General features: G+C 41.5%; 1 protein-coding gene and 1 long non-coding RNA gene across 2 annotated transcripts; both read left to right on the top strand.

The window, feature by feature from the left end:
• The first annotated feature begins 2,333 nt into the window (after window positions 1-2,333).
• Window positions 2,334-6,182, top strand: LOC126626853 (protein QUIRKY). Its single transcript, XM_050296254.1, has one exon. It carries the CDS (start codon window positions 2,514-2,516, stop codon window positions 5,748-5,750), a length of 3,237 nt encoding a protein of 1,078 aa, XP_050152211.1. The 5' UTR covers window positions 2,334-2,513; the 3' UTR covers window positions 5,751-6,182.
• Window positions 6,183-8,750: 2,568 nt separating this feature from the next.
• Window positions 8,751-13,614, top strand: LOC126626959 (uncharacterized). Its single transcript, XR_007624829.1, has 4 exons — window positions 8,751-9,283; window positions 9,387-9,463; window positions 9,979-10,042; window positions 13,425-13,614. It is a non-coding gene; the product is annotated as an uncharacterized LOC126626959 (long non-coding RNA).
• Window positions 13,615-14,124: the final 510 nt, after the last annotated feature.

Raw genomic sequence — 14,124 nt, 5'->3', positions numbered from 1 at the left:
CCCGACTTTGTTTCAAAATGTTCTTGCTTTTCACTAAAAGGATAGGCCCATTTTAGTTTTCGAATCATGTGCCTTCTCCACACTACTACAACAACAGTACTACTATGGCATATATCCTATGTGAGGTACCATATCACCAATGTTCATGAGACCACCCACCCACCCGATATCGGATTTAGGATTTGAATTTTGAAGGGTCATAGTGTTAAAGTACAGGTTTTTTAGGCAGAGACAAGGCGCTAAACGTGTAAAAAAAAAAGTTTATTAACTAAGGCATTTCGTCAAACATTTGATAAACTTGTTGTCGTTAACCAAATCATAATGCGCACATATCAACAGATTTTGACATATGCCTAGCAAATATTGTAATAAACATGCCAAACATTCGGAAAGTACTCGAAACTCGGAAGCTCTGCACATGCATATTTTCCGTACTCTAAGTGGTTCTAGGAGGCTAGGACCACATTGGTCCTAATGGTCTAAAATATCCATAATATCCCGATATTTCCATCGAAATTTCCGTGTTTTTGGACTACCGATATTTTTTTGGACTACCAATATTTCTGATATCATCGATATTTTAGACCTTGCTAAGTAACTCATGTATCTTACCATGCAATGTATAAAGTGTAAAATATTGTACTAATTCATTATATATAAATGATTATAGTGTGTTTAAACTTCTTTCATTAATTACTATATATTTTCTACACTCACAATGTTTGTCAGCTCGTTATATAATCAACTTAAATCAGTTATATCTATCATGCAATGCATTTTCTTCCAATTTTTTGTTATAAACCAATAGATAATTGATTAAATAAACATCCTGCAAAGTTTCAATAAAAATTTCCAAGTTTTTCTTACAATTTCCGTGGTTTTTATTCAATTTTTATCGATATTGATAATATCCCGATATTTCCATCGAAATTTTCGTGTTTTTAGACTACCGATATTTCTGATATCATCGATATTTTATACATCCAACCGTGTCGATAGGCTCAAGTAATTTTCAATCCGACGCATGACACTGTCATGCAACATTGTTAATCTATACTGTCGTTTACTCTTGCACCAAAAATATCATATATTAATGGGAACTTTAACGAAAAGCACCCGGTAATGTTCACTTTAACGAAAAACCACATTTTTACACTAAAAAGTCAATCCTGGTACTATTCACTTTACCTTTTATTTTGTCCTTATCATTAAAACTCAAAGTTTTCAAGTCTTTTTCATTAGTTTTCCTTATATTAATAGAATCACGTCGTTCTTATGTTTTCTTTATTAAAATTGTGATGATCCCCAAATTCGTTTGGAGGGAATATATTTTTGATTGGCATGCAAGGCTGGTCTTAAATAAAAGCATACATTAAATAAAGAGATGTAATATCTACACACCCTATTTTACTTCTCACATACCTTCTTAATTTTCAATCGTCGGATTGGATGAATGGAAGAATATCAAAGGACAGAAATTATCAAGATGTGTGTGAGAAGTAAAAATGGGTGTGTGGATAGCATACCCCTAAATAAAAAGAAGTATTATTGTCACTCCAAAAATCTTATTCTACACTCCTCACAATTGTATTTTTCTTTCTTAATATAGAAAGCTTAGAGTGTAGAATGAGATTTTTGGAATACTAATAACAATTTCCTAAATAAATAAATTATAAAAATAAAAAAATATAAACAAAAAGAAAGATAGGAAGGGAGGGATGTGTGAATTATAGATAACGAACCCAATAAAGAAGCAATTCCAAAAGTGAATTGAAAACCTTCGCGGGTGAGAATGGAATCTAATCTCTCGCCCCCACTCCAACCAAACCAAAAAAACATTCCCTTCTCTCCATTATCATTTACCTTTCGTAAAAGTAAAAAAATTTCACGTTGGTAAAAATAAAGTAAAAAATAAAAAAAATTCTAGTAATGTTATATAAGTTGTTAAGTTATTTCTTATATTACCAATTGGTTTTATGATAGAACTTCAACTTTCTTCCTAATATTAGAGCAAATTGACCTATGTATAAAACCCAACGGCTGCATGTACTCTACGTCACCTAATTTGTGTTGTTTACACGTTTGGCTAAAAAATTCGCTAGAAATCCTTATAATGACTTCTTCATGGTACGAGTCTATGAGAGTAGGTTGTTCAACGTGGGAGCTTAAATACCATACGTGCTCAACGTCACCCAATATATGTTGTCGCTAACTTGCGGAGTTTCAATTTTTTTTTCTCACATTCTAATTTATGGTGTGAAAAATAAATAAATATTAAATACAAAGAGAAAATAGTATGTTAAGTAGAGAAAGAAGCGTGCGAGTTGCAAAAATTCAAAAAAGCGCAGGCACAGCTCAAAAGCAGAACCTGAAAAACCCATCAGTCACACGCACCGTATCCCATTTCTCTCTCCCGCTATCAACGCGCAATTAACCAACTTTTCTGTCCCGAAACCTCCAAATTCCCTCTATCGTTTTTCAACACCAAAACTGACAACATCCAGGATGAGAACATGACGGTGTCGTTTCAAGTCGTCCAAAACCATCCACCGCCGCAACCATCCCAACAACCCCCACACCAAACCCAACAACCACCGCCACAACAGCAGCAGCAGCAACAACCACCGCCACAACAGCAACCACCATCGGAACCGCCGCAGCCGCCGAGTGTCGTCAGGAAGCTAATCGTCGAAGTCGTCGACGCACGTGACCTGCTCCCCAAGGATGGCCAGGGCAGCTCCAGCCCCTACGTCGTCGCCGACTTCGACGGCCAGCGGAAGCGGACCTCCACCAAGTTCAAGTCCCTCAACCCTGTCTGGAACGAGCCTCTCGAGTTCATCGTCTCCGACCCTGACCACATGGAATACGAAGAGCTCGAGATCGAGGTGCTCAACGACAAGCGTTTTGGGACTTCCAGTGGCAGCGCCCGTAAAAACCACTTCCTCGGGAGGGTAAAGCTGTACGGCACCCAGTTTTCGAAGCGTGGAGATGAGGGACTGGTGTATTTCCAGCTGGAGAAGAAGAGCGTGTTCAGCTGGATTAGAGGCGAGATTGGGCTGAGGATTTATTACTACGACGAGATGGTTGAGGAATCGCCTCCGCCGCCGCCTCCAGATGACCCTCCGCAGGAGAAGCCTAGATCTCAGCCTCCGGGGGTTGTGGTGGTCGAGGAGGGAAGGGTGTCTGGAGCCCATGGAATGCCGGTTGAGAGCACAATCCACCACGAAGGCTCGTACTCGCCGCCGGTTGTGGTGATCGAGGAGTCGCCGCCGCCGATGGTTTATGTGCATTCTGAACCGCTGGTTCAGGAGATGTCGAATCACCAGCATCATCAGCATGAGGAGGTTCAATTTCAACCAGAGGTGAGGAAAATGGAGATGAACAGAGTCTGTTTGACAGGTGAAAGAGTGAGAATCCAACGAAGGCCAAATGGAGACTACGCTCCGAAAGTGATTTCTGGAAAGTTCGGGGCGAAGGGTGCGGCGGAGAGGATTCACCCCTGCGGTCTCGTGGAGCCGATGCAGTACTTGTTCATCAGAATCGTCAAGGCTCGAGGACTCGCTCCCAACGAGAATCCATACGTCAAGGTCCGTACGTCGGCCCACGTCGTGAGGTCGAAGGTGGCGGTTCACAGGCCGTGTGAGCCGACCGACTCGCCCGAGTGGAACCAGGTGTTCGCGCTCGCACACAACCGGCCTGAATCAGCGGGTTCCGAGTTGCAGATCTCCGTTCACGACTCGCCGTCCGAGCAGTTCTTAGGCGGCATTTGCTTTGACATGAGTGAGGTGCCGGTTCGTGACCCGCCCGATAGTCCTCTGGCTCCGCAGTGGTGGCGTCTAGACAGTAGCGCCGGAGATCAGCACCCCGGTCGAGTCTCCGGCGATATCCAGCTATCGGTTTGGTTCGGGACCCAAGCAGATGACGCGTTCCAGGATGCGTGGAGCTCCGACGCTCCATTCGTGGCTCACACGCGCTCCAAAGTTTACCAATCGCCGAAGCTCTGGTATCTGAGGACGACGGTTATGGAAGTTCAGGATCTTCACATACCGTCAAATTTGCCTCCATTGACGACTCCAGAGATTCGCGTCAAAGCTCAGCTCGGATCCCAATCGGCGCGAACCCGGCGCGGCTCCATGAACAACCACTGCGCGTCGTTTCACTGGAACGAGGACCTCATCTTCGTCGCCGGCGAGCCGCTTGAGGACTCGCTGATTCTACTCGTGGAGGACCGCACAAACAAGGACGCCGCGCTCCTCGGCCACGTCCAAATTCCGGTGAGCTCGATCGAACAACGAATCGACGATCGCTACGTGGCGTCCAAGTGGCTCCCACTGGAATGCGGGGGCGGCGGAGCTGCGCCCCACTGTGTGAGCGGCGGAGATGGGTCCTACTGCGGGAGAATCCATCTGCGCCTTTGCCTGGAGGGTGGGTATCACGTGCTGGACGAAGCGGCGCACGTGTGCAGCGACTTCAGGCCGACGGCTAAGCAGCTTTGGAAGCCGGCTGTCGGCATTTTGGAGCTGGGGATTCTCGGCGCGCGCGGCTTGCTTCCGATGAAGGCGAAATCCTTCGGGAAAGGCTCCACGGATGCTTACTGTGTGGCCAAGTACGGGAAAAAGTGGGTCCGGACCCGAACCGTCATGGACAGCTTTGACCCGAGGTGGAACGAGCAGTACACGTGGCAGGTTTATGACCCTTGCACTGTCCTCACCATCGGAGTGTTCGACAACTGGCGTATGTTTGCTGCCGCGGGGGAGGACCGGCCAGACTACAGTATAGGAAAAGTACGAATACGTATATCTACGATGGAGAGCAACAAGGTGTATACGAATTCGTACCCGTTGCTGGTGCTGCTGAGAACCGGGTTGAAGAAAATGGGCGAGATTGAGCTGGCCGTCCGGTTCGCCTGCCCGTCGTTGCTGCCCGAGACGTGCGCGGTGTACGGCCAGCCGTTGCTTCCCAGAATGCACTACCTCCGCCCGCTCGGGGTCACCCAACAAGAGGCGCTACGTGGCGCCGCAACTCGCATGGTGGCTGCGTGGCTGGCGAGGTCCGAGCCGCCGTTGGGGCAGGAGGTGGTTCGGTACATGTTGGATGCGGATTCGCATGCGTGGAGCATGAGGAAGAGCAAGGCCAATTGGTTTCGGATCGTGGCGGTTCTTGCGTGGGTGGTCGGGTTAGCGAAATGGTTGGATAATATCCGGAGATGGAGAAACCCGGTTACGACGGTTTTGGTCCACGTGTTGTATTTGGTTCTTGTTTGGTACCCGGATCTGATTGTCCCAACCGGGTTTTTATACGTTTTCTTGATCGGAGTTTGGTATTACCGATTCAGGCCCAAGTCACCAGCTGGTATGGATATCCGGCTTTCGCAAGCGGATTCGGTCGACCCAGATGAGCTCGATGAGGAATTTGACACCATCCCAAGCTCAAGACCGCCCGATATCATCCGGGTCAGGTACGACCGGTTGCGAATGCTGGCGGCCCGGGTCCAAACCGTTTTGGGCGATTTTGCAACCCAAGGAGAGAGGGCCCAAGCATTGGTGAGTTGGAGGGACCCTAGAGCCACAAAATTGTTCATCGGTGTGTGCCTAGCAATCACTGTGGTTTTGTACGCGGTGCCACCAAAAATGGTTGCTGTGGCCTTGGGATTTTACTACCTGCGCCACCCCATGTTCCGCGAGCCGATGCCTCCGGCGAGCCTGAACTTCTTCCGACGGCTTCCGAGCTTGTCGGACCGGCTAATGTAGAGAGTGGAAGGAAGAAAATTACTAGACATATCATATATGTGAGAGCATTTTTTTTAGGTGCCACATTTTAGAGGGTGTGACAAATTACAAGGCAAAGCAACTGTGCTAAGTTGAAAAGTGGTCTTTTTAAGGAGGGAAAAAAGGGATTTGACCCAAAAAAAAAAAAAGAAGGGAGAATTGGAGGGAAAAGTTCAAAAGCTGCAAAGTTGTCATTATTTGGTTGAATTGATTGACTGACTGATAAAAAATTGATCGATGTAAGAGAGCGGCAATGTTGGGGTGGGGAAGAAAAATGAGTGGTGGACTGGGATGATGTTCTGGAACACTTCAATTAAATTGCTTTCTAACATGTAATTTCAATATCAGCCGTTCACTTTTTTATATTACTCAGTACTTTGTGTCATTGAGAAAAATTGATTAATTCTTCGTGGATATGTTTCTCCAATTTTACGACCATATGTTTTTTTTTTTTTTTTTTTTAGCCGCTTGTATTTTAAAATTTGTTCTGCATGTGAAAATGCTCATGCATATTATGAAAGACGAGTGTTAAAATTACTGGTCTATTTTTATTCTCTCTTTAAGTATTTGAGCGGGCGATACTGTTTTTCACTGAAATGATTGCTTGCTAGCCATTGGTAATTAGGCTTGGTGGTTTTGTTTCTTTGAAATTATTACAATGTATGAGAGGGCCAGAGTTGTAGGATAAACGTTAAGGCTTGCTCCCCCTCCTCTCAATCGTCTTCAAAATTCACCGCATTTTCGGTTTTGATCGAAGGAATTTTTCGATTTTCAGCATTTGTTGTGTTTAATATGAGAGAGACGACAACGCTAGAAAAACATGACGGCTCTAAAAAGGAGAAAGGCAACGTTGAGAAGGACGAGAATGAGGAGGAGAAACACAAGGATGGAAAAGATGAAACAGAGTAGAAAAAGAGTCAAGACAAGGAGAACAAGGAAGGTAAAGGTGAGGAGGATAGAAATGGTGATCCTGAAAAGGAGGAGAAAGAAGAAAAAAAAGCCTCGAAGACAAAAGCTTGCTAGCTAGGTTTGGGCATTGGTGGCAAACAAACATGGAACTTTGAAACTGCCTATTCTTTTGAGACATTTTTGTAATAAGACTAGAAAATGATTCAAATTTGTAACTGATTTTAGTTTTTTTTTTTTTTTTTTTTTTTTTTTTTAAAGGAAAACTAACGAAGAATGTTTGAAAATTGAATTTTAACGTTAAGGACAAAATAAAAGATAAAATGAATAGTACCAGGATTGATTTTTTAGTGTAAAAATATGGTTTTTCGTTAAAGTAAATAGTACCGGAAGCTTTTCGTTAAAATTTCTTTTTTTATATGTGAAACATTGTATACTATTTATTTATTTATGTTGTTGTTAAATGTGCCATTGATTCAATTCCCATGTAACTAGAAATCCATATTTTGTGACGTGCAATTTTCTTGTAATGTTCTTACTAATTTGCTTTTGATATAGAAAGCTATTATTGACACTTCATAGTAGACCTGACAATTTCTTACACGACCCGTTAACACGACATGTAAACGACACGAAAATAACGTGTTTCGGGTTAACACGATAACTAATCGAGTCATTATCGGGTCACACGATAATAACCTGTTAATAACGGGTTTTTAACATGTTTACACGATAGTAACACGCGGTAACCTGTTTCGACACGATAAGAAAAAAGTTATTTTGATGATTTTAATTTTTTAAACTACTAAAAAAAACTTACTATAAAATACAATAGATATAATGAATATGTATATATTGTTTATTAATTATTATTCTATATAAATTTTAAAATTTAAGTTTTATTTATTAATTTATTTTTATAGTATATTATAGGCAAAGATTGAGATTAAAAATCTTAAAACACATTAAAAATAAAAATATCAAGTAATTTAAAAATACCAAACACATTAAAAAAATTATAATAATTAATTTACATGTGCGAAAAATATGAAAAAAATATGCAAATGCTCGTAGTCGCATCCTCTACGCTTCAAGGATGGGTATATGATCGTTTGAATTTTTAAAACCATACAAACTCTCATGAATAGTATTTTTAAGGGAGCTCAAAATAAACAAAATTCATAATCATTAATGTATAAGTTTGAAAGATGTGAAAGCATAATAAATGTTCATAATTGTATCCTCAACGCTTAGACGATGGTTACATGGTCTTTTAGATTTTTAAAACCCTCCAAATCTCATGAACAATGTTTTTTATTTGAGTGCAAAATTAATAAAATTAATAATAATTATTGTGAAGTGTGAAAAATGTAATCACTCGTAATGAAAAACTTTACAATTTTCATGAATGGGTCAACTCTGAAATTTAGTATGTATATACTAATTTAATATTATGTTTTACATTTTTTGGGGTCAGATTATGTTTTTCATTTTCATTTTTATTGATTTAAAATATATTTTTCTTAACAGGTAACGGGTCGGGTCATATTACCTGATAATATGGGTTGATTTCGGGTTGGGTCATATTACCCGTTTACTTTAATGAGTATTACACGACACGACACGACCCATTAAGCTATCGGGTATAACACGAAAACGACACGAACACGAGAAACACGACACGAATGCTAGGTCTACTCCATAGCATCATAATATAAATTTGCTTATTTATTTTGTAAGAGAATAACGCATAATGATTAAGAACAGCTCCAGCCCTTTACCAAAAAATGGAAAAACCAACTCCATCCCAATCCAAAAAGCCGGGTAATCTGTTACAACCCCAACCACCTTCTAATAAAAAAAAGAGTACATTTTTGCTCACCACCATTTAGTGTGGTGTATGTTCACCACCTTATTTATCACCGTTAGATGAGTTTTAATTTTGAGATTTGTTCCTATCCACTACACGAATCTCGAAATTGAAACTCATCTAACGGTGATAAATAGGATGATAAGCATACACCACACTAAATGGTGGTGAGCAAAAATGCTCTCTAAAAAAAATGGTATTTAGTTTTAAAATGGTGAGCCAAGGGGCCTACCCCTGAAATTTGTTCCCCTAGTTTCTTATCTCTTCCCTCTCAGTAATCTCTTCCTTCCCTTTTCCCCGTCTCTCTCTCTCTCTCCCCACTAACCTCCGCGGATTTGGATCCTCTCCTGAGCTAATGGAGAGGATCTTCTTGACCAGTTATCATGAGCCGTTGGATAAAAATCCAACGATTATAATTATTATAACTTTAAAAGAACCCCCTATTTGTAGCCGTTGGATAAAAATCCAACGGCCCATGATAACTGGTCAGGAAGATCCTCTCCATTAGCTCAGGAGAGGATCCAAATCCAACCTCCGCAACTCACCCCACTCTCTCTAACTCGCCGAGGACCACCACCCACAACCACCATCTCTTACGGCTTGGTTCAACACAAAATCACTAGAAATAGATTTTGGGTTGCCTGAGCATCACATCAGTGGCTCTGCATGGACCACCTGCGCATGGCAGAGTTTCGAACTCACTGAACCGTGAGCTTCGAGTCTTCCCCGTCGGTCCCAGGTGAAGCATCTGCCTCATTTAGTGTTTAATCCAAGGTTTTTGAGTGTTGTGGAGATAATTTCGAGCTCTAACTCTTGCATGCATGTTTATACCTTCTTCCCAGTTTCGACTGGTGTGTACGGCCGAACTCCGGCGAGTTTGTTGCTGTGGGTGCAGGGATCCCTTCGAATTCGAACCCAGGTAATTAAATTACCTTGTTGTTTGGTTGATCAATGCTGAGATGTGCGTGTGTGTTATCTGGGGATGTGCATGTGCAGTGTGGGTACGGTGTGTGTGCTTGTGAGTGTTTGTCTGTGTGGGTGTGTGCGTGTATGGTGAGTGTGCATGCCGTGCATGTGTGAGCGTATGTGTAGTGTATGTGTGTATGGTGCAGTGCATATGTGCATGTGTGTGTGTATTGTGCTCGAGTGTGTGTGTGTGTAAGCTTGTGCACGTGAGTGTGTTGCATGCTTGCGTGTGTAAGTGTGTGTGGGTGAGGTGTTTTTGGGCTGCACAGTGGGTGTGTGCAGGCCGTGTGTGTATGTTTGTGTAGTGTGTGTGGGTTTGGGCTTAAGCCCAAACCACCCTTCTTCAGCTTAAACCCTTTTAACCCATTAGATCCTAACCCATCCAATCCTAATCCTTTACTTTATTTAATTCAAGCCCGACATCCTTTAGAAAATCCTTTTATTTATTTATTACATTTTTGTGCTTAGGTGAAGTTGCTAGTGAGGGAATTTTTAATCTTTATCAGCACAACTCTACTGCTAAGGAGTATCTGTAAGTGGACCATTTCTAAAATTTGCATAATTTCATAGTTCAATTGCATAAATTAAATACATGCCTTACGAATTTATGAACTGAGTTTTATGTTAAGTAAGTTTATGAAATATGTTGTTTATCGTCTTGTTTTGGTGAGGAATTAATTGTTGACCTAAATTGAGCTATATTTTAATATATCGTATTTTCTATAAAAACCATGAACTGGTAGACTGACACACCGTCCCGAAGAAGGGCATGCTGGCTGTCACGTGAGAGTAACGTAACCATTTACACAGTTCGGAAGCTTTAAAAAATACAATTACTAAGATGAAACACCCGAGGGTGAGTCCTACTTTTGTGAATTCTGTCAGAACACCGTTGGATTCCTCGTGGCCACCAAAGCTCTGCTATCTAGAACCTGGAGGGGCGCAAAACAAAATTGAGTGGGTCAGTAAAACAAAGTTTTTCGAAAACATTTCATTTAAAACATTTTTAACCCCTCGCTGTAAAACCTGTATACTTTCCCAGAAAAATAGTATATAATATGCATATAAATCTTCAAATATCTCAAATCATCAATCTTTATCAAATCCAGAAAATATGCCATGTCATAATGTCAAAAACAGAATATGGATGCATCAATATAACATGTGAAATAAGGAATCAACCGGAGACCCTGCAGTTGGTCCTGTACGGTTAATTCAATAGCTCAATATCCAATCCAACCGGAGTCACCACGGTGACTTGTACGACACTACTCTGCACATAAGTCGGAACTACCTGAAGTAGTCTGTACGATAAGAATGGTGTAATAATACGCTCTAGTGATTCTCTCATCAATCATCTGTGCACATAATCTAAGGTCACCTACCAGTCGGAACCACCTGAAGTGATCTGTACGACTAGCATGTCGGAACCCTCTCATGGTCTGTATGACATGCACCTACTTGGATCTAAGGTGAGCGTGCGGTGCGGTGAATAATATAAGCACTAACACCAGGGGTGCAGGTTATGAGCTCTCAACACAGTTCACATCATCAATGATTCACATGAATAACATAAAACTCACATGTGCGTCCACAACACCAATTCACATATATATATGCATCAATTATCAATTCATATATCTCATAATATGCATGCATGACATTTTAAAACGTACTTTCATTTAAACTCAATTTCTGGGAAAAATATCAATAGTATATAGGTATAAACAGAAATACTGCCCACTCACCTGGAGTTCGCCCAACAACTCCCTAGCACAACACATCAAGGCGTCATGACGATCGGCGCCTAGAACAATAATCAAATCCAACCTCAGAAATCATATCGATAGAATATATAACTTATATAAAACATGTCACTACGTAGTTCGATCCGGAAGATCTGCACCTCAGATTTCAAATCCATAACTTCCAGAGGTCCACAATATACCTCTAGGACAACATCCTAAAATTTCATTACCATCCAATGGTCGGATCTCTGTCAATTGTCGAAACCGAGTGACGGTTAACATTCTATTTTATGAACTTACAACTCCAATTCCGGAAGATCCGTAAATCGGATTCCCAATCCGTAAGTTCCTATAATCCTCAAATATTACGTATTACAATGTATCAAAGTTTGGTGACGATCCGACGGTTGGATCGTCGATTCACCTTTTGGCCTAACCACGAATCGTAACGAACTTAGGTTCAATTACTCAATTTACGTCCATCAATTATCAAAACTGAACCTAGAACCTTAAACACATGCTAAGAATGACATTGGCGGGCCATTGGCCATGCGCCGCCGTACGGGCCGCCGCGGGTGGCGGTTGGCCGCCCCGGCTCGCCGGAAAATCCAACTATTTCAAAAAATTCTCAAAAAATACAGAATTGAAGATCTCAATGAGTAAGTAAACTTTATACCTGAGGACAAGGCCAATTTGGCCTGGAAAGGCTCCAATTTGCTCAAACCCGTGCGAAACCCTAGAATTGGGTGAGTTCCAATTCATCCTCAAATCAACTCCGATGCTCCAACTAATGCTTGGGCTTTGTTCTAGGCCTCAAGAGAAGTGTATGGGTGGTGGCAATTGAAAGAAATTGCTTCGGGATTGGGTGAATTTGAACAAGAAAGTCGCGGCACCTGTGTGGGTGTTCTTCGCGAAATCACCACGAAATTCATTGATTTTTGGGTCAATTAGGATGCTAGGATATCTTGCAGGTGTTTGGGGTTGATGGGAGGTTGAAGAAGACCAGAAATTTGGACGGAAAACCATCGGAAAATGGCCTTGCGGGAGCGGATCGCCGCGTGGGTCAAATGGACCCGACCGATCTCTTGTTTTTCCTTCCTCCTCCTTTCCCTCCTTTCCTTCTTCTGGTTGGCCAGTCAACTTCCTCTCTCCTCTCCCCATTCGGCCTCTCCTCCTTCTTCTCCGATTGGGCAGCTTTGCCCAATCTGTCTTTTTTTTTCTCTGTTTTCTTTTCCTCCCGAGGCCTTCTTCTTTCTTATTCTTACGCACACACACACACAAAACCTTCTTTCTCTCATCCCAACCATCCATTTAATTCTTCATTAAATCTAGGCCGTCCATTTTCATAAAAGAAATTCTAGATTTTACTAAAATTATAATTCCTTAAAATCCCAAATTTCAAACGTTAATAACTTCTTCGATATAACTCCAAATCACGAACCGTCAGCGTCCACACGTCCGTAGTGACGAATACTACGAGGATATGTCAAGAAAATAAATTTTAGATGGCACGACACAACGATTAACCTCGAATAATGTGCGTGCCTCAAATGGCATTTTTGTAAAATCCTTTATTAAAACTTTAAAAACTCTTAAAATTAGGGACGGGCTGTCACATAGACTATCTGATGGATGACGATAGGATGCTAGAACATGTTTTAAAAATCCTTCTTTATAGTATAGACGATGAATGACTTTATATTATGAAGTGGTTATTTATGAGAGACGTAACTATTTGTACGTACCTAGTGGACACTATGCCGTCTGGGGCGAGGATCTGGTGTTAGCAAATAGGCCAGGAGAAATAATCCCTAGCTACGGGCTGAGGGACACAGAGCAGGCATTGGGCCGGGAGTTGGTAATCTCTGGCTATGGGCACAGAGACCACGGTGCTGGCATAGGGCTGGGAGATATATATATTTATTCAGTGATCTTACTAGTAGTACATTATGCTAAGAGACGATTTATGAGACGTTAGATATTTTGTGTTTCACGATATGTCTCTTGAGATATTTTTGGCATGCTAGGATTTTCATTAAACCTATCACTTATTATGCTAGTAGTTTTCTTTATATAAATTGTGGGGGTTAGTATCTTAATAACTGTTTTATTATTATTGTATATATGAACTTGGTCCACTCACATTTGTTTTGCGCCCCCATTCAGGTATTAGAAACGAGGACTACGACACAACGTACGAGGCATTCCCCTACTAGTAGCAATCTATCACTCACTTGTGTGATATTCTGTAATGATCTTTCCTTTGTAAAATTTTTTAGAAAGTATTTGTGCACTCTAGACACTTCATTAAGCTTTGTTTATTACTTCTAGATTCTAATGTTTATTCATGAATATTTCCTCATAATCATTACTCTTGTAATCAATAAATGGCTTTCATCACCCTCAGGTGTTTGCTAGCACATGCCTATCCGGGTATTCAGAGAATATCAGGTTCGGGACGTGTCACAATCAGTGGGCCCAAAGCATTTGAATTGCCCAATTAGGCAATTCGTGCTCGACCTTACGCCCGAGTGCCATCTGACGTCATACTGATGTCATCATGACGTTAGTCATGTCAGAGGGTTTTTTGAGCCAGGTGCGTGGAGTACAAGAACATGTGAGAGGCGCGTTGGGGGACAAAAAAGGACTATGGGGCCCACAGTGTAGCGCACTTAACACAGGTGAAACAGGGGTTATGTGGCCTGTTTATATCTGTTGGATTCCTAATGATAAAATATAATTTCTTAATTCTTTTTAAATAAATTTTTAATATCAATTGTACAGGAAATTTAGTTACTAGATGGAGATGCACTTAGACAATTACTATTCGTTACGCCTATTGCCCTAACAGGTGGAACTGCAAAAT

The sequence above is a fragment of the Malus sylvestris genome, chromosome 6, assembly GCF_916048215.2.
Source record: "Malus sylvestris chromosome 6, drMalSylv7.2, whole genome shotgun sequence".
Taxonomy (NCBI): domain Eukaryota; kingdom Viridiplantae; phylum Streptophyta; class Magnoliopsida; order Rosales; family Rosaceae; genus Malus; species Malus sylvestris.
The sequence above is the reverse complement of the archived record's forward strand: the minus strand, read 5'-3'. Positions and strand labels throughout refer to the sequence as shown.